The following is a 19,738-nucleotide window of genomic DNA, read 5'->3' as shown; positions in this document are numbered from 1 at the left end:
AGTCTTGCAGAGTTATTAGTTTGTTTAGCAATTAGGAAAAGGAGGGAAAGGAAGCAAAAATGAGTACTTGTTTGGTTCTGAAAAGAATAGAAAATGTTGCATGGAATGTAACTTTTCCCTTCTTTTTTTGTTTTTTTTTGTTTTTTTGTTTTGTTTTTTAGGGGGAACTCAATAAAGAGAACCCCTCCAAAAATAGGCGTATGCCACTAAATGCAGAGGCACACAGTATTCTTTAGTAAAAGGCAAAAAAATAGTTCGCTAAAAAACGAATTTCCCCGAGAGAACAACTTCCAATGGACAACTTATATCAATATTGTGTCTGTTTGGTAATATGGAAGTGATTTTTCAAGAAAAATGTTTTTCACGAGAAAATGACGTTAGCTTACCAGAAAATAGTTACTCTAGAAGGGGCAAAATGGCTTAGCTATTTTAATTTTTAATTTCATGTCACTTGTTCGAGCTAATAATTAAACATTATCAATATTTAGTAGTCAAAATTTTCACTAAAACAATGTTTAATTTGCTTATATGACTATCATAAACAAATAGGAAGAAATCACCTAGTATTTTTTATCTCTGTTGGGATTTGAACGTGAGACCTCATAGTTCTTAACTATTTCAATGAAGTGTTCTCATTAATGAAATCAATCTTTCAGTGTTTGATTGTGTTAAACTATTTAAATAGATGTTTTATAAGAAGATATCTTAGATATATATGATCGATCGCAACCAAGATATACAAAGTAATCATAATACCCCCAAAAAATTCTCAGAATCATAAGATGTCACAATCATTATCAAACTCGTTGCTTATTCACGCCAATTACTCTATAACTTATTCAAGAATTATCAACAAGGAAATTAGAAATAACAATCAAATACTTACTATATTATTATTATTAATACACAAAACAACACAAGTATTACTTGAATAAAACATCTAATGAAACGACCTAAGGTTCAGTTTGTTAATTGATGCCAAATTGATTTAGAGAAGGGGAGGTTCAATAGTGTTCCACTTCTAAAAAAGGAAAAGCAGACGACCCGGTGCACTAAGCTCCTGCTATGCGCGGGATTCGGGGAAGGATCGGACCACAAGGCATATATCATACACATCCTTACCACACGCATATTACAAGAGACTATTTTCACGGCTCAAACCTATGACCTCCTGGTCACATAACATCAACTTTACCGGTTAAGCCAGGGCTTCACTTCTAAAAAGAGCAGCCTGATGCACTAAGCTCCCGCGATGTGCCGGGTTCAGGTAAGGGCTAGATCACAAGGCCCTTCTATTTAGGAAAAAAAAAAAAAAAGACAAATTCAATAATATACAATCCAACATAAAATATTGCATCCACATAGCCATATTTTTAATTTACATCCGCATAGCCAGTCACCAGTGTTTATACACACGATATACAAACATTATAAACCTGTAGATAATATATCAACCTTGTGTATAGTAATGTATAAAAGGTCCATTTCGGTAATATTTAAAATATGGACCCTTTCGAGTAAATATTTTCTCACCAAATAGACATAAGAGTGTTATTTTCCTATAAAAATAAATGGGTAAGTAAATAAAGTTCCACTTAAACTAATGATCTATTTGAGCTAGAAAAGAACTTTAGGTACTAATATGTATATTTTCTTGAAAAAAAATCCACTTGGGCCCTACGTAAAACCCAAAAACCTAAACCCACGCTCATATCACCTCTACCACCAGCTTCACTTAATAGTTTTGCTGGATGGTTTACACAAACCCTTTCCACTGAATAATTATTGCTTTGGTAATTCTTGGTTTTTTTTTTTTTTTGCAAAAAAAATTGATACATAGAAATGCCACATTTATAATATTGACTGTTTTCATATGATTCAGACCCATATATCATTCCATTCATATTTATACACGTATGAATGTGTAAATGGGATTGAAATATGTTGCTAAGAACCAAGAACCTATCTTGGTTTTAATTAGTTTTCTTGGATATTGATTGCATTTGATTTAATCCAAGATTTTGTTTCTTGGCTTAGCTGTTTTGATGAAAGTTTTGATTTTGATGGTTTAATGCTGTTGGGGTTCTTGATTCTTGAAAAGGGTACTCAATATTTTGCTTATATATTGAACTGAAGATTAGTGGATTGGCAACATTTTGTTTATGTTGAATGGAAGAGTAGTTCTTGGTTTGGTGTATATGTTTGAAATTGTTGATTTTGATGAGTTAATGCTGTTGGGGTTTGTGATTCTTGAAAGGGTACTCAATATTTTGCTTATATATTGAACTGAAGATTAGTGGTATTCGAGATATTTTGTTTCTTTGCTTAGCTTTGATGAAAGTTTTGATTTTGATGGGTTAATGCTACTGGGGTTCTTGATTCTTGAAAAGGGTACTCAATATTTTGCATATATATTGAGTGAAGATTAGTGGTATTCGAGATATTGCTTATTGAACCGAAAATTAGTGGATACGCTATATTTTGTTTCTTGGCTTAGCTGTTTGATGAAATTGTTGATTTTTATGGGTTAATGCTGCCTGGGTTCGTGATTCTTGAAACGGGCACACAATATTTTGCTTATACATTTGAAGTGAAGATTAGTGGTATTCGAGATATTTTGTTTATGTTGAATTGAAGAGTAGTTCTTGGTTTGGTGTATATGTTTGAAACTGAGTGGAGAGCATTAGAACATGCTAACTCTGCGCTTGGTTCGCAGATTTGGAACTGCGAGTCGCCATACTTCTAATAAAGCTTTAGTTTCTAAGAGAAAGAGTGTAAAAGTAGATGAACCTGCACTTTTTAAGCTAAAAAAGGAAAAGAACCCTGAGAAGTTGTTTCAGTTATTTAAGGAGAATGCTCATAATAAGATTGTCATTGAGAATCGCTATGTGTTTGAAGATACAGTTTCTCGCTTAGCAGGTGCTGGTAGGTTTGATTATATTGAAAATCTGCTTGAGCATCAGAAAACTCTGCCACAAGGTCGGCGTGAAGGTTTCATTATTCGAATTATAATGCTCTACGGGAAGGCTCGGATGATACAGAATGCTGTAAAAACATTCTATGACATGCATTTATATGGCTGTCCACGGACTGTTAAGTCATTCAATGCTGCACTCAAGGTTTTGACTCAGTCTCATGATTTGGAGGCTACTGAGTCGTTTCTGCGGGATGTTCCTGAAAAGTTCGATATCAATATAGATATACTTTCAATCAATACAGTCATTAGCTCGTTTTGTGAAGTGGGTATCTTGGACAAAGCTTATTTGTTCATGGTTGAGATGGAAAAGTTAGGTATAAAACCTGATGTTTTTACGTATACGATACTTATATCTGCATTCTATAGAGCCAACCGATGGCAGATTGCTGATGGATTATGGAACCTCATGGCCCGTAAGGGCTGTATGCCTAATGTTGCTACTTTTAATGTTAGAATTCAATTCATGGTAAATATGGGGTTTGCTTGGGAAGCTAATAAATTGTTGAAGTTGATGAAACGTGTTGGCATAACTCCTGATGAGGTTACATACAATTTAGTGATCAAAGGCTTTTTTCGAATAGAGAATCTTGAAATGGCAAAAAGAATCTATTCTGCTTTATGTGGTGCGGGCTTCAAGCCAAATTCTAGAATCTATCACACCATGATTCATTACCTGTCTAGAGCAGGTGAGTTTGATTTGGCATATTCAATGTGTAGAGATATCATGCAAAAAAATTGGTTTCCAAGTTCGGATACTATTAAAAGGCTCCTTGAAGGGCTGTCCAAGGATGGAACGGAGGAAAATATGGCAAAGGCTCGATTTTTAATCAGGCTGGCTAAGAAAAAGACACCCCCTTTCTCAGCAGACACTTTGGACATGATGCGGTCAATAATAGCTCGTAGTTAAAAGTACAAAAACGTTTATTTCTGCTCAATGGTTTTGGTGATTTTGCAGCACCTCCATAATCCACAAAGCTCCATTCTCTTTTTGGTGAAGCAGAAGTGCTGGGCTATTAGTTCAATGGATTAAGAGCGCTCCAAAACGAAGATAATTTGTAATTTCTCCAGAAATAAGTTTTTACTCTTTCCAGAAAGATGGGGACTGAAAGAAGTTTGGAAGTACAATGGGAACCTATTTTGTATGGTAAGTTTCAACTTCCATCTTTTATGACCCCTGCTTATATAGAATTATCTTCTGGTAGATGTATTCATTTATATGTTTGCATTTATATTTCTTTGGCTAGCTCCAATTACAAACAAAATACATTTCCAGTCAGGGAGCTAACTAACAGAACCAAAAAACCTAAAGGTTGGCTATCATTCCAAAGTTAGAGAGCTAATAAAATCTAGAAATGGGATAACATCATTTATGGGGGTGATGATTGCTCCACCTATAAAGATTCCTAAGACATTTGGCTTTCAGGGAGCTACTGGGACTTGAAATGCCATCAAAGCATCTACGATTTGTTTCTGTCCAAATACACCAAAATATACATGCTGGGATCATCTGTCTGACCTTCTTGATGTTTTTGTCAACTTCTCAGCAGCTCCAACTTTCAACTACTTCTTTTATGCCTTGAGGGGTTGTCAAAGTAATGCCAAAAACTGAAAGGAATATGTGCCAAAAATCTGCAGCCACTCTACAGTGCAAATATAGATGGTTTATAGATTCTTAGTTGTCCAGACACATTTAAAATCTATTCACCAGGTGAAAATTCCTTCTATATATATTGTCTTCAGTCAAAATAGCACCTTTAAGTGTAATCCATGTGAAGCACATGACCTTGATAGGGAATTTTTTCCATATAAGCTTCCATGACCAAAACTCAATTACTTCATTAAGTGCACACAGTTTCTTGTACCCAGCCTTCACTGAATAATAACCTCTATTGTGTCCATTTTGAAGCTTTCCAGTAACTTGAAAATATCAAAGAGTTCACCAAGTTCCTATTCCTATTCCTAAATGCGTCTTCTGAAGAGGGGATCCCATGTGTTTCCTGATCTGTATTGGGCTATTGCAGAGTTAGGATCCACTGTAATCTGGTAAAGGGGAGGGTGGGTGTCTTTTAGAGGCTGCACAATCAACTCTCTTGGACCCCCTGAACTAGGTCCATGACTCGTGGAAGTTATTCTGCTATGAGATAATCTTAAGTCCTGTAGTTGAATTCCCAGTGGTTATGAATTATATTTTGTGGTGACAAGGTTGCAATAAATAATGGAATTTGAAACTATCACGTTAGCCTTCTTCTCTCATTTTTTCCTTTTCAACTGTGCAACGGCTCTGTATAAAAAGGAAAGAGGGAAAGATAGTAAGATGTTGGATTAGCAAGATATGTATCTTTATTAGTTTAAGATCCTTTGAGCAATGAGACATTGGGAAATCAATCAGGTTAGGCCATTGTTGGTGTTTACATAGGAGCCCTTTCGACAACATATGCTTTACATAATCAAAGGTTATGGCCTAGTGAACAATGAACTGGGTTGAGAATCATGAGGTCTCAATTTCAAGTTCCAGCGGAGGCAAACCCACTAGGTGATTTCTTCCTATCCGTCCAAGTTTTGGTGGTCAGAGTTACCCATTAACTGTGCTGGTGGGAAGTAGCTGGTTCTCGTGGAATTAGTCGAGGTGTGTGCAAGTTGGCCCTAACACTACGGCTATAAAAACACATGTGCTTGACATAACCTTTATTTTGAGTTTTAGTGCCAACTAAAACATAAGGTTGCAATAGTTTACTAAGAAAAGGCAGTGATTGATGAGAAGATGAGGAAGCAACACTTTGAACTTAGTAACATGGTATACTGGAACTGACTCAATAAAGTAAGACCTTCTGTGGAATTGGGTCCAAAAGGTCAGGCCAGCTTTTGCCTAAACTATACATGGGCTTTGATGCAACAATGCTAAATGGTTAGTGCCTAGGTATGATTACTTGCTTCGGATTCTTAGAAGTACATGGGAGATTGCTGTCATTTGACTGTACCTCTTTGATACTACCGGTATCTGATATTAGTACCTCAGCATGTGTTGTATGTTGGACTCTTTTATATTTGGATATTAATGTAATCTGGAGCTGTTTAGCCTTCCGTTCAGAAATAGTAGTATCTTTTCTTTTTTGTTAACAAAATTCCTCCAAATATAAGAAAGTTTTAACACTTTTTTCCTTCAACTCCCCCAGCCTTTCGGCATTCTTTTCTCCTTTTCCTTAGTGAACTTCCTAGATTTGAAGACATGGTCAGGCATTCAGAAGCCTAGTAGTCTTCTCATGGCCAATATAGTAATAACTGGCTTCTAATTTTTGAACTGCAGGACGATATAACAGTGTTCTCATTTGCCACACCAAAGTATATACTGTCACAATGGGATCAATTTGCTTCTCAGTTTGAGCTGGTTGCTTCAAGGTAGTTATACTTTAGCTATTTGGTAAAATTTAGTTTTTTGAATAATTAAAATAGTAAGTGGTTTTTAGTTCCCTTTTCTGAAAGAGCCGAGGGTCTTTCGGAAACAGCCTCCCTATCTTCCGAGATAGGGGTAAGGTCTGCGTACACTTTACCCTCCCCAGACCCCACATTGTGGGATTTCACTGGGTATGTTGTTGTTGTTCCCCTCAGCAACTGTGGCATTTTAGGAAGAAATATTTTCCCTTAAAAAAAAGTGAGAGAGTAAGCTGGAGGATAGAAGTCCACTATTCAATCTTTGGGTGGAGAAGTGCCTTGAGGTATTTTTCATGCCAACAAATGTTTTTTCACTAAAAAAACATTCGCAAAATTTTGAAGGAAAAAAAAAGCTACTACTAACTATACAGTTTTTCTCCGTAAAAAATTGCCAAAAAACCTTTTTCCAGAAATTGGCTGAATCACAACTAGCTTAGGATTGAGGTGTAGCTTTAGTCGATGTAAACTATCTTCTGAAAATTGTCCAAACAAGCCCTAACTTTATGCTGATGTAGGATCTTCAGTAGATCACAAGAGGAGGGCAATCTTAAAAGCTTTGGCAGCTGTACAATGAGTAATGACCATGTGCATAACTATGAAAGACATCCCATTTTCAGGTATTTTTCTGTTCTTAACTTTTTTGTAACTGTACTATCTTATAGAGAGATTTAGTGGTTTCTTGAAAGCAGAAAAATAAATCTCATGTACTCCTATCCCAAAATTGGATGCCCTAAATTCTTTACGAGTACAGAGATGAACCATCTTACATAACCGAACAGTTGATATCTGACAGAATATTACACATCTCAATGTAACATTCTTCCGTTTCTATTGTCTGTTTCTTTGTGCCCTATTCCTTTAGGGAGAAACCAAGATGAATATGTTATGTTACCTAAGAAGCTATCTGACTATTTTTACTATACTGTTCTAGTAAATCTAACATCAGAATTTAAATTTTGTTGTATTGTTAAATGATAATGTAACATCAGAATTTGGGATATAGAGAGTAGCTGTATGTTGTTCTGTCTAGCATTTTAATGAAATTGAACATCTTGGCATCTATGATCCTCAAAAAATGCTTACGTTAGATGTCCTTTCAAATGATTTTGGCTAATGCATAATATAAAAATATCCATCTGTGCTTTGGCAATAAACAGTGAGAAGCTTAAAAGGCAATTGCAACGGATACACGTGTGTTGCTCGTGGAGCTGGAGCTACAGTCTAGGATTTAACCACCATCCAAACCAAGTTGAGTACTTTCAGGGATTATGATCGGGCATTTTTGAAGCTGACAGCATTGGAGTATCGAGGAAAGGGACTGATTCACAAAGGAGTCAGGCGGTGACAGAGGATGCCCTATCGTATTCGTTTCAGTCTGCTATTAATCCCTTTGATCAAACAAATAAAAACGGTCAAATGATGCTCCTCTATTGCTGTACTCGACCTGCACTGTGTATAGTTTCCGGAACATGGCCCTCGTCTTCTCAATCAGTTTATGAAGTAACATGTGACATTTTCAGTTCAACGTGCAACTGCCAGCCTTAACATTGTTGGTTTAGCATCATAGATAACTTTTAGTTATCAGGGATTTTGAAGTATACTAGTTTGCAGATATATGCATTTTTTTTTTTTTGTCCAAACAATCTTGGTATTTCCTTTGGGCATGGATGTCTTGCAATAGGGAAAGACACACCTGCTCCTATTCTTTATTTGTATTGAATTTATTTGTTGCAACACGAGATTCATTCTTTCGATTCAGTAGAGTCAGAATCCCCTTGTAGAAGTATACTGGGGTCATTCTTCTAACAAAATAATAAAAGTAGGCTAATTGATCTATTATTGTTGTTTGTTGACACCCGGCGTGGATAAGTATTTACTGTTATTATATTGGTGACACTTGTGGTTAAATTAAAGTAACGTATTTTTCTGTCCATATACGATTGATTCTTCATCTATGCAAGAGTTCAGCTATTTTCTCTCAATAAAAGCCATGCAAAAAATCAGACATTTCAAATTACCTGTTCTTTGAAACAAAAAATCCAACGGGAAAAATAAAATTCTATCTTTTAATTGATGTTTCAGTCTTTCAGACGTCTTTTCTCTATGGAAATCATCTTTAGAGTAAACTTTTTGTCTGGTGCTTTAGCTTTGCTTGCATTGTTTGAATAACTAATGGGAACCAACTTTTTTAAAGATGTCTAATGGGAATTTCATTGTGAAAAAATAAGAAGGGGAATTTCATAGTTGGTATGGCCTAATTAGAGACCCCAATTAGCTGAAGTTAGCATAATACTGTTTTTTGTACACACAATTTTTGTGGCGCCAGCTAATTACCTGTCAAAAGACACGTAATTTAGTTTAGGGCCTCACTTCTTTTTTTGTGGAGAAAAAATGTTTGAATTTAGGACTTCATTGTAGTAAGGCTGGAAAAGTCCATTTAATTTATTCTTTCGTTGTTCTATTTCCTAATAATAGTTATTCTATTTATTTCTTTTGTTCCAGCTTTCACTTTCGAGAACTAACTACGTGGTCACATGGTGACTAAACCTGTGATAACCATACATTATTCCACCTTATTTTTTTCTAAGGCTTAAAAAAGATGGCTGATAATTAATTATACAATAAATGGTTCTGTTTGAAATTGAACAATTAACCAGTATTATTGAGTCACTTATAAATTAATTGTAAAGTAAATAGCTATTATAAACATTAAGCCTGTAATTCGGTAAATATGATAAGTAATTTGCTATCACAGGTTATTAAACTAAAAGAGAGTGTGTAAAGAATCTTTACTTATAATAATTGTTATTATTACGATATGTTTTAACTTTTAACAAGGAGCACATTTGTGAAAACTCATGTTTTTGTCTTTTTTTAACAAGCCATAGTCTATTAATCTAATAGTAGACGTTATGTAACTCTATCTATGGCATAATGATATGTTCTTTGTGGATTTTCTGAAGGGACAACGTTACTATCATAGTTTCCACGTCTTCCTCATCATTAATTAGTAGCTTTTTTTTCTTCCTATTCCACAATCTAATGTTGAATACATTTTAGCAGAAAATCTCTCTTCTCTTCAATTAATTTTTTGAGTAGGACATGTTAAAATTCTATCCTCTCTAAAACCACAACATTAGTAGCTCTGATCTTTTTTTCTTAACAGTGATGTCCGGATCAACTTAGACGCTCCTCGACTATTTCAAGGTGTACATGTTACTTCAATCACAAGAAAACTGGGGTCGGCTGTGTGAATCTTCACTATTAATGTCCCTCCGTTTATACTCGTCTTAGTCCACGAGCCCAATTATGACGAATGCATAACCTTGAAGCCTTAATAACCAAAGATCAATTCTTCTTTTTTCTTGAAGGTGTAGTTTTGCTTGTGCATGAAGATACAAGAATATGGAGTTTTGGGTTGTTGTAGCAGCTGCAGGTGCAGGTTATGTAGCGCAACATTTGCAAAGTTCATCAGAGGATAAGAACAACTTACTAGAGAAAAATCAATTTCCTAAATTTTCAACACATGAACAATCAGATAACAAGAATTTGCTGCAGCAACTACGCGAATACGTTTGTCCATTTCACAGACTAGCTCGGAAAAGAGCTAAAAAAGAAGTTAATGATCAAAGGGCTTTCAGATTCAGACAACTTAATCTTGATTCATCAGAAAATATGTCTTCTACAGATTGCACTAGTGATTCTGGTGCACCATTCAATTCAACAGGTTCTAACTTCGATTACTATACCAAGTTTATTCGGATTTTAACATATATACGCTGACAATGTAGAGATGTTTTAATGTATCTATGTAATTAACGTGTTGTAGCATGTAACCTGCCTTATTTTCTAGGTTATTGTTTCTGCTTTTTTTAACTGTATATAAGTTAAACTGTATTTTATTGTGGTTGATTTTACATATTCTTGTTTCATTTTCACTTTATACTTATTGCAGTTGCTTCGGTTTTATCTTAGTGCTCTTAGTGTATAATTACCTCAAATAGTTTCCTTTGACAAAATGCAATTACCAGATCATGAACTAGCCAAATGAATTGTAGGTTGAATGAGCTGTTCTTCTGCTCTCTAGCCCCTTTTTCATTGTTTGGTTTCAATTCTCCTTCTTCACACTTGTGATATATATGTTTCTGCTCAAGGAATCTCTCGAGTTTTATGTGAAGTTATTAATTTTCTATATTTTCGAGTGTCTGTTTTCTCTGGAAACTTGGAAAATAACAATTGAAGAATATGAGTTTATTGTTATTTTGATGCTCTAATAGATCTAGCCAAAACCTATGTTGCTAGGACTCTATGCTTTTAACTATGATATAGTAATGCTTTATGTCTTTCTATCTTGCCTCGATTCAAGCAGGGATACCAAATGGAATGGCTCTAATGTATATGGGAATCATTACTGGCATGGTGTCTGCTATTATTGCAAACAGAAGAGAGACAGAAAAGCTGAATGAGAAGTTAGAATGGACCAAGAATTTAGTTCAAGAGTTAGAAGAGGAAATCACTGTGAAAGAGCTTTCTAATGATGATTATGAAAATCCAAATTCATTTAGTCCCTCTATGTCAGCTGTTGAGCTATTGTCAACTTCTTCTGATATTCAAGTTAATGAACCAACAAGACAAACCAGTGAAAACACAGATCCTGTGGCAGCAGAGAAACACGAGTCGATGAGCGAAATCGAGGCAGAGCTTGAGGCTGAATTGGAAAGGTTGGAAATGAGCTTGAAGGTTTCAACCTTTGAAATGATATCTGATTTTGTTGAGGTAAACCTGCATTTAGCTACACTTGTACTTGTTGGAAGTTGGTACTTTGGAAAATTTCCTTTGAAACTTTGACTGAGACGAGCTCAAATGGAATGGCATGGACAGTGAGGACTTGTATAGCCGATCCAACTTGCTTAAGATTGAGGCACAATTGTCATTATGACAAATCCTCAAATCGCGACAACTATAGACTATTCATATAGCTCGTCTATTAGTACTTTTGGGAACATCCTTTTCGAGACTTTGACTGAGACGAGCTCAAACGGAACGACTTGGACAGTTAGGATTGACATAGCTGACCCCAACTTGCTTGAGATTGAGGCACAATTGTCATTATCACTAATCCTCAAAGAGCGACAAATATAGAGCATTCATATAGCTCATCTATTAGTTTGGGACTAAGGCATAGTTAATTGGTTGATCAAATCCTATTCAAACTAGTAGATTTTCCTTCTTGAAAAGACGAGCATAGACCTCATACCTAATGTGGTGTCTCAGTTAACAAAATTTGGAGTTCTCTGTTGCTTAACTTGTTATCACAACATCTAAATCTCTTTTAGTCCTCCTTCTGTGACTAGCTAAAGTAGATTTCTGATTTATGAGTTTCAATTCTGCAGCTAGATCCAGAAGATGAAGTAGATGTGGCTCAAGGAGACTTGAAAGTAGATTGCCTCAATGTGCAATGCCCTGGTTCATCAGAATCAGATAGGGATACTAGTGAAACTTGGATTGTTCATGCTAAACCTGCCAATTATCCTGTTTCCCCGAGGGAGCTAAGCTTGCGCCTGCACGAGGTAATAGAATCCAGGCTAGAAGCTCGAATTAAGGAGCTTGAAACAGCGCTTCATCGCAGCCAAAATAGAGCTTGTTCACTGGAAATACAAAATCTCTTTCAAGAGGACTTTGCATCGAGCGAAACAGAGTTTTCTGCAAATCTACAAAGTCCATATTGCTATTACAAGGCTGATGAAGAGACCATTCATGGAAGTGAAGATACTTTTGACATTGATATAAGAATTCCACCTCTTGATGGAGCATTGATTAATAGACCAAGGAAGGAAGGAAAATGATCTTTGATCTCCTGGAGAAAATAAGCAAGGACAATGTGAAATGGATTACAAAATGAGGATGTTCTTTACATAGTTTTGAGAACTTGATCAACATATGTTGAGTTCCATTATCCTTTACGTTACATTTGTATCTTACTATGCACTTTTGATTATAGAGACAAAATGTGCAGTGTACATGTAAAGATTGAGGAAGTATGTATAGATCAATAGACATCGGGGAGGTGTTATTCTGTTTTACTTAAGATGATCTAGCCTTTGTGCCGTGGGTTCAACTTTCAACTGAATCCATCACTTTTGACACAGAACATACATGCAAAAAGAAAACGCTTAGATCTCAATAAATAAATATTAGATTCTGAACTCATAATTTCAAAAGTGCAATGAGTTCAATGGTAAAAATTTCAAATGTTAAACCCATCATGTTTAATTCATGGATCCACCTCTGGTCCAAGCCATGAGAGAGTCGAAAAGAAGAAACACGGAGAGTTCAGCACAGCACAATTTAATGGTTCTCTGAAATCATGATGCAAATCATGCAGCTCGGTGAAAGCTGCCAATCATACGAGATTGACACACTTGCAAAACCTAGTAATTTTTGCACACTGTATACAGTGTGCAAAGTAGAAAGCCATCGTACATACGGAGAACTTCATCTCCGGCATAATCTATTTTCCCCAATCAAATGCAGCAAAGGGGAATAACAGCAAAGCAAAAAGCTAACGAAAATTCAGCCAAGTTAATGCACAAAGGGGCTCTCAAGCAAGACGAGAGAGAATGAAGAATCAAATGATCGTGGCATTTCCACTCCACCTTCATTATAGATGTTAAGATTGTTTACAGTGGAAAGAGTTTCTTATGCTTAAAGTAAATCAAGAAAGCAATGTATACGATCAAACAAAAGAGTCCAGTGATGATAAGAGTCCAGTTAAACCCATCTGGATCGTTAAAAACTGTAGTTTTCAAGTTCATCCCAAATACTGCAGTCACCATAGCAAATATTGCTGCCACAAAAGTGGCAGCTGTCAGTAGCAACTCAAATTGTATTAGCTGATTCTGGACATTGCCCTGTTACAGAATAAATTGGAGTGAGTTTCATGAACTTTACAATGTGTAAATATGTGACTATATAATACTGAAACAAAAGAAATCAAGTAAAAAGAGAACACGAAAAGATAGTATCCGCTTGTTAGTCTTACAAGTTTTATATTGATCAGATCCTCTGTATCATCAATATATTCTTTAAGCTGCAACACCAGAGAGAACGGAGGTGAGATACAACTTCCTTAGTTATAATGTTGAATCAAATTAACTAGGAGATCATGCATTAGTCATCCCTCATCACTAAAAATTAATTAGAGGTCATGCATTTTGAGTTATGGGAGAAAATATTGGTGTATGCAGTTTTTTACTCTTCTATGAAGATCAACTACTTATGAATGGTTTTGGAGGGATTAAAATCATCCATGCTATTAATCAAATGCTAGATTACTCCCATAATCCTCCCCTTATCCACAAACCAGAACCGGAGACTATATATTAGCAAATAAATTTTAAGATTATTGAAATTGGTTTGGTAAGAATGGTAATTCAACTCTAATTGCATTTCTTGAATCAATAAGGGAAAGAACTGTCTAGTTCATTCTAATTTAAATAGTGTTGCAGTATAAATATAATATTTTGTGGAAAACGTTCAAGAAGAAAAGCTAGTAATAAGAATCTCTTACTGAAGACAAAAAGCTAGTAATAAGAATCTCTTACTGAAGACAACTTGTTCAGAGCGCTGTCAATGACCACAAAATATGCTTCAAGCAACATTTCAAGCTGATCAATATTTTCTTGACCATTAGATGAAGCTGAAACACTTCCATGTTTGCTTGAGCTCAAATTACTGAATGCCCGTTGCAACTTCTGCACCCCGGTAGTTGATGATACAGGTGAGACTGGAGCAGATCTTGGTGCTCCTCTAATTTTTCCAAATATATCCGCTTGATCATATAAATCATTACTAAGAAAATCCTCCTTCCTCTGTTTCTTCTCTGTTAAGTACATCTCAGCCATGTCACCATCATCATCCATTAGATGTTCTATTTCATCACATACCTGAACATTTTTAAGATGAGTAAAGTAGCTTATTAAAAGTACACAGGCGGTAAAAAGTTGTAAACGTGAAAGATATCTTCTATTCTAGGCTTAAGGAGTCAATAAGTTGAGCAGATTCCCTAATTTTTTGCAACCCCACCCCCCAATTCCAGAAATAGAGGTAATGAAGACATCTGTATACCTGAACATCTGTTTAAAAGCTTAAGTGGATTGACAGTTATAGCCTTTTTGGCCAAGCTCCTGAGAAGCCAAACGTGGTTATTTTAGAAAGTTTAGGTGTTTGGCCAAGTTTTTAGGAGAAAAAAGTAATTCTGAGTAGTAGCAGAATTACTACTCAGACTTTTGGAACATTGTGCAAGCACAAAGTACTGCTCTAATATTGCCAAAAGTGTTTTTTAAATTGATTAGCCAAACACAAACTCCTACTGTCCAAAAGTACTTTTTCGAAAATCACTTTTCAGAAAAGCAGATTTTGGAAGCTTTGGCCAAACAGGCTATTAGGCAAGCACTATCAGACTATGTACTATAATCATACCTTTTGGACTCGCTGAGTCAAGGCAAGCAGCTGACCTTTCAATCTACGAACTCGTTCCAGATTTAGAGTGTTAATAGATGAAGCTAGTTCATCAAGCACGGGGTATACCTCCAGTTCTAATTCTTTCGCCTGTTTAATTTAGAACGACAAGAAAAAATAAGTTTTGATTGAGAATGTATGTTTAATCGTGAGAAATTACTGCAATTTGTCTCAGGTACTGGATACAGATAAAAGAAAACCATGTCAAAGTCAATTTATATTCCGGCCAACACCTCACATCATGGTAATAATATACTGAGTAATAACAACACTGGTGGAATTTATTAATATCCTTATCACATTATGCAACACACATATTGGTGCTAGTATATTAGCCAGCAATGGACAGCAAATATTCTAGTCTATTACACAAAAAGAGTATTCAATCAGCCATCAAGTGAGTCTGCTGCATACCTGAGCATCAAGTGACAAGCAAGTTAGCTCCAAAGCTAGCTCAAGGGCTCTAAACTCGAAAGGAAGACCATCTGAATTGAAACACACCGTTCATTGTGAAAAAGTTGAAATATCTTCTTTAGAGAATTTTACCATATATCAAAAGAAACACCATACTGGAATAAAATAGGTTTGAACGGAGGGGAATGGATATAGAGGATTCATCGAACAGATGCTAACAAGTTTGGAATGGTGTGCTTGCTGTTGTATCAAAATACATATGACGTCATGCTAAATAAATGCAAAGGAGAGATAACATTTCAGAATAATCACTGCAATAACGCATCCGTCAAACAACAAAAACATCATCGGTTGCTGAAAATGCTTAAGTGTCATTCATTTATATAGAGGGGATAGCCTCCATCACTTCTAATAGCTATAGTTACTTTTTTTATTGATAAGTAAAGAACTACAGATACTAAGTACATAAATGATAAATTTGACTAAACTGAAGTCAAAGATATAAGACATGCTGTCATTCCAAAGCTCAGACTGAGACAAGTTGGAAGAAACAACATTCTAAGGCTAATTTTTCTATTTCTTTGTATAAGTGAGTTGGCCAACAGTAGCATTTTGGTCAAAAGTAGCATTATACTCAATACCTTCAGTGTTTGTCTATTTTTTATTTTCCAATATTACCTTTCAATTGAGGTCTTTATATATTCATAATCCGCTGTTAGACACATGGAAATATCGCGGTTATCACAACATAAATAATTAAGCCATTTTCCAATAGTGAGAAACATGTCCAACTTATAGCATCATCCAGGTTTTCCATTTTTGCTTTAATAATTCTCCTTATGCAGATTCACGAATGGATTCAAATGCTATGAGACAAAGGAGCCAAGAACTATTTCCAGGACTTCTTGATCTCTCTCTAGTGTGTATAGAATGTTCAGAAGTTTTGTTATTCTTATACAAACATATTGATAATCGTTGATAAAATACGAGATACAAAAATTAAAAAGAAAAACCAAACAACATGGAGTTCCGCTCCCCACATAGAATCTCACAAGCTTTCCATTTATTCAACTTTTTCCGTTGAGGGGGAAGAAGGGGTGGATCCAATCGATTTCAGCAATTCATGTTTTTTGTTGTGTTACGGTGCCATATATCCAATGATTTAGAGTTACATGGATCTGATTCACACATAGACAGAACAACATTTCAACAACTATGCCTCAATCCCAAACGATTCCAATGTAGAAGCCTTACAGAAATAGACTTTCTGGCATTCCACACTTTGCTTAAAAAGTTATGCCTATCCAACTCTGAAAAGTGTTAAGTACAGCCTCTGTGCAATTTGTTAATCGTTTTTGCCTTTCCAAGAGTACAACAGGTTTTCCTCTGAGAAGAAGTCTTTCAATTCTCCTTTTGACCCTGGAATGCAGAATCTTTAGTGCTAGTAGTTTCTGAAACTTAAGTTTTACTTTCAATACATTAATGGTTATCTCACTTTTAAATTTGGTCTAATGGGCCTAGAAAAGCCACAAGTAACAGTTAAACTGGCACGGAGGGACCGAATGGAGGGTGGAATAATTTTTTTTGTCAACATTATAATCCATTGTTGCAAGACAACTTAAATAATCTAAAGCTAATGCAGAAACAAAAGGAGACAACCTAGCAATAAGAAAAAACTTTATTGCAGAAAGATAAATAGAAATGGATTTACCCGGCTGATCTTTATTTGTCTGAAGGCGTTTACACAATTCAGACTCGTATTGCAGTACACAAGCATCCAAAGAATTCATCAGTATAACCTCCTCAGCTGTAATGACACATCTGATCTGCTCAAGGTTTACCACAATAGCTTGCTCTCGCCCTAATATTGTGGAAGGATAGATAAATTTCGGGTCCAAAAGACGGAGATCCCTAGCTGGCAAAGCACAATGTCTCATAACAGTAGCCTTATCCAATTCCAAAATCTTTGAATCTCCATGCTCGTCAATCTTTATCCAAGAGCGACTCCCATGACCTTGGCCTCTCCTCTTAAGACCAGGTAGACCAGATCCGTGAAAGTTGCTATTTGCCTGTACATCTGTATTCAACCTAGTAGACGTAGATTCTGGAATATCTGTAAAAACAGATACACCAGTTTCTTCTGCCATTTTCTTCTGTAACAAATCTCAGAAACAAAAATTTCAGCATTGATCAGCTACTAGTACTCTTATTCGAACTGCAGCCTGTTGCTTTAGCCGAGTGTTAGGGCAAGCAATAGTGGTAGCTCTTCTTTTGTACGGTTCTTATAACCTTTTTAGTGTCATATCTCACTGCCCCTGCAAAATAAATAGATGTAGCTTATCAAAACATAAAAATGTGTAATTTTCACTAATAGCTTCATCTTGACACTAAACAACATAAGTAGATACCACAAAAGAAAATATATGAACACGCGGATCCTGAATATGACTCCACACACGCTTACTAGAAAATGAGACTAACACGTGGCCATTGGTCCACTCCTCATCAGAAAGCTTTACTCCTTGATTTTCACCCTTTTACGATCCTCATCAAAATAATTTCCTTAAGTCTAAGCATAGGCCAAAATTAGGGACATGCAAAGCCCTATTTCAACATCAATCTTCCTTATCATTTGCATTCATGCATATTCAGAATTAGGAATTAACGAAAGGAGTCTGATATCATGGTTTCATAGGCTGCTGCAAAATAAGAAATGGAGGATATCTAAAGAGGAGATCTTCAACTGCACTAGTTTACCCAAGCATTATTGTATGTTCCTATTCCAAATCCCAATTCCACTATAAGAAGGCGTGTTGCAAGTATAATATGAAATGCATGTCCCCTTCATGCAACCCCAAATCAAAAGTAACATGGAAACTCAGTTCAAACATCAAAAAAGATCTTTAAGCACTCAGAAAAAGGAAGAGATAGAAGATATCCAAACAGGAGGTTATAACTTGCAATTAGTAAAATTATTCAAGCACTAAAGTGAGTTCTTGATCCAACCCTAATTCCACAATAAGAAGGTATCACAAGCATCAAATGAATGCAAGCTTGCAAGTAAATAAAATGTGGAACCATTTATTTAAATCGAGCACTTATTATGGTCAACTTATATATATTACTGCTATGGATGGTCTGATACGGAATCAACAGTATCTCTTTCAAAAGTAGTTTTGACAGAAGGGCCAGCATACTCGGGGTCACATTTTAGGCCTAGTATTTAGACAAATTTGACTTACTTTCTATTTAGAATAGAAAACTACCATTCGTCCTATGGCATTGAAATCTGGCAATAGTAACATAATCACGCTACTCGCACTCAGTTTTCATGTAACCGACAACAACAACATACCCAGTAACATACCCAGTGTAATCCCACAAGTGGAGTCTGGGGAGGGTAAGATGTACGCAAACCTTACCTCTACCTTTATGGGATAGAGAGGCTTTTTCCGGTAGACCCTCAGCTCAAAAGAAACGTAACCGATGCAGAAACGTAGGAAAGAACAAGGGACAACAAAATAGCAAATGTACAAAACAAATATAGCAACAGATATCAATACACATTAGCGAAAAAGAAACTACACTACTACCCTAAATCATACAATTAAAAGTACGATAACACTCTATTACCTACTAACCATCTACCCTAATCCTCGACCTCCACACCTTCCTATCCAAGGTCATGTCCTCAGTCAACTGGAGCTCTGTCATGTCCTGTCTAATCACCTCCCCCAAATTCTTCTGCGGCCTACCTCTACCTCTCCTAAGTCCTAACTCCTGCTATAGCCAACGTCTGACACCTCAAAAATTAGCATGGAAACTCAACTCCAACATCACAAAAATAAAATCTTTACACACAACACAATTCCACAACTAATCAATAACCATGTTAAAATCCATAAATAGTAAGCAATTTTTTTTTTCTATCTCACAAAGACCCTGTAAGCTACCAGCTCAAATAAAGAGAACAATAAACTATGAAAAAAAAAAAGCTCAAAGTTTGAATCTTGATACTCAAAATTAACAGCATACTACCCTACTCACCCAAATATTTAACCATCAAAATAATAACCACAAATCATCAACTATAAAAGCACTAAAGAACCAAGAAAATTAAACCCCACAGATAATCAAATCAAGAAGATGAATCAAAAACTCAAAACACAATAAGAAAAAAGTTTGTACCTTTTCAAGAAAATGTTTTGGGGTTTAAAGGGTGTCTGTAACATTCTTGAAGTCAAACAGAAACAAAGATTACATGAAGGTAAAATGAACATAAAAGAAGTAAAAAAAAGATAGCACGTTTTACACACAGTGCAGATTTGCAGTGAATATTAAATAAAGTTATAGTAAAGATTAATCAATTATAGAATCCAAGCCCAAGTGGACACGTAG

General features: G+C 35.7%; 3 protein-coding genes and 1 non-coding gene across 12 annotated transcripts; 2 read left to right on the top strand and 2 right to left on the bottom strand.

The window, feature by feature from the left end:
* Positions 1 to 163: 163 nt before the first annotated feature.
* Positions 164 to 283, bottom strand: LOC132069027 (U5 spliceosomal RNA). Its single transcript, XR_009417600.1, has one exon. It is a non-coding gene; the product is annotated as a U5 spliceosomal RNA (small nuclear RNA).
* A 1,457-nt stretch (positions 284 to 1,740) lies between these two features.
* Positions 1,741 to 8,259, top strand: LOC132067841 (pentatricopeptide repeat-containing protein At1g80150, mitochondrial). Of its 5 annotated transcripts, none has more exons than XM_059461214.1 (5): positions 1,741 to 2,200; positions 2,330 to 4,121; positions 6,282 to 6,373; positions 6,922 to 7,023; positions 7,564 to 8,259. In XM_059461214.1, exon 2 carries the CDS (start codon positions 2,691 to 2,693, stop codon positions 3,882 to 3,884), a length of 1,194 nt encoding a protein of 397 aa, XP_059317197.1. In that variant the 5' UTR covers positions 1,741 to 2,200; positions 2,330 to 2,690; the 3' UTR covers positions 3,885 to 4,121; positions 6,282 to 6,373; positions 6,922 to 7,023; positions 7,564 to 8,259. The 5 variants fall into 5 exon arrangements, with proteins under 5 accessions (XP_059317197.1, XP_059317198.1, XP_059317201.1 ...); XM_059461215.1 differs by having other exon boundaries at positions 1,741 to 2,299; positions 2,430 to 4,121; XM_059461218.1 differs by having other exon boundaries at positions 1,741 to 4,121; positions 6,931 to 7,023.
* Positions 8,260 to 9,420: 1,161 nt separating this feature from the next.
* LOC132067839 (uncharacterized) lies at positions 9,421 to 12,305 on the top strand. Its single transcript, XM_059461212.1, has 3 exons — positions 9,421 to 10,133; positions 10,776 to 11,182; positions 11,800 to 12,305. The coding sequence occupies exons 1-3, from the start codon at positions 9,812 to 9,814 to the stop codon at positions 12,250 to 12,252; spliced, it is 1,182 nt and encodes a 393-aa protein (XP_059317195.1). The 5' UTR covers positions 9,421 to 9,811; the 3' UTR covers positions 12,253 to 12,305.
* Positions 12,306 to 13,027: 722 nt separating this feature from the next.
* LOC132067838 (magnesium transporter MRS2-5) lies at positions 13,028 to 19,514 on the bottom strand. Of its 5 annotated transcripts, none has more exons than XM_059461207.1 (7): positions 17,805 to 19,512; positions 17,052 to 17,655; positions 15,341 to 15,411; positions 14,888 to 15,016; positions 14,011 to 14,352; positions 13,449 to 13,496; positions 13,028 to 13,317 (listed from the first exon to the last, which is right to left on the bottom strand). In XM_059461207.1, the coding sequence occupies exons 2-7, from the start codon at positions 17,485 to 17,487 to the stop codon at positions 13,087 to 13,089; spliced, it is 1,257 nt and encodes a 418-aa protein (XP_059317190.1). In that variant the 5' UTR covers positions 17,488 to 17,655; positions 17,805 to 19,512; the 3' UTR covers positions 13,028 to 13,086. The 5 variants fall into 5 exon arrangements, with proteins under 5 accessions (XP_059317190.1, XP_059317191.1, XP_059317192.1 ...); XM_059461208.1 differs by having other exon boundaries at positions 17,822 to 19,512; XM_059461209.1 differs by having other exon boundaries at positions 18,974 to 19,512.
* Between the last annotated feature and the right edge of the window lie 224 nt (positions 19,515 to 19,738).

This window comes from Lycium ferocissimum, chromosome 8 (assembly GCF_029784015.1).
Source record: "Lycium ferocissimum isolate CSIRO_LF1 chromosome 8, AGI_CSIRO_Lferr_CH_V1, whole genome shotgun sequence".
In the NCBI taxonomy this organism is placed as follows: domain Eukaryota; kingdom Viridiplantae; phylum Streptophyta; class Magnoliopsida; order Solanales; family Solanaceae; genus Lycium; species Lycium ferocissimum.
This window is presented reverse-complemented; position numbering and strand designations above follow the sequence as displayed.

Bases quoted from the DNA above. Each gene is read 5' to 3' on its own strand.
- LOC132067841 (XM_059461214.1), top strand. From the start codon at position 2,691: ATGCTAACTCTGCGCTTGGTTCGCAGATTTGGAACTGCGAGTCGCCAT.
- LOC132067838 (XM_059461207.1), bottom strand. From the start codon at position 17,487: ATGGCAGAAGAAACTGGTGTATCTGTTTTTACAGATATTCCAGAATCT. The intron at 15,017-15,340 runs GTATGCAGCAGA...TAAATTAAACAG, and splicing joins GCTTGTCACTTGATGCTCAG to GCGAAAGAATTAGAACTGGA. The intron at 14,353-14,887 runs GTATGATTATAG...AAAAATGTTCAG, and splicing joins TGACTCAGCGAGTCCAAAAG to GTATGTGATGAAATAGAACA.
- LOC132067839 (XM_059461212.1), top strand. From the start codon at position 9,812: ATGGAGTTTTGGGTTGTTGTAGCAGCTGCAGGTGCAGGTTATGTAGCG. The intron at 10,134-10,775 runs GTTCTAACTTCG...CGATTCAAGCAG, and splicing joins TGCACCATTCAATTCAACAG to GGATACCAAATGGAATGGCT. The intron at 11,183-11,799 runs GTAAACCTGCAT...TCAATTCTGCAG, and splicing joins TGATATCTGATTTTGTTGAG to CTAGATCCAGAAGATGAAGT.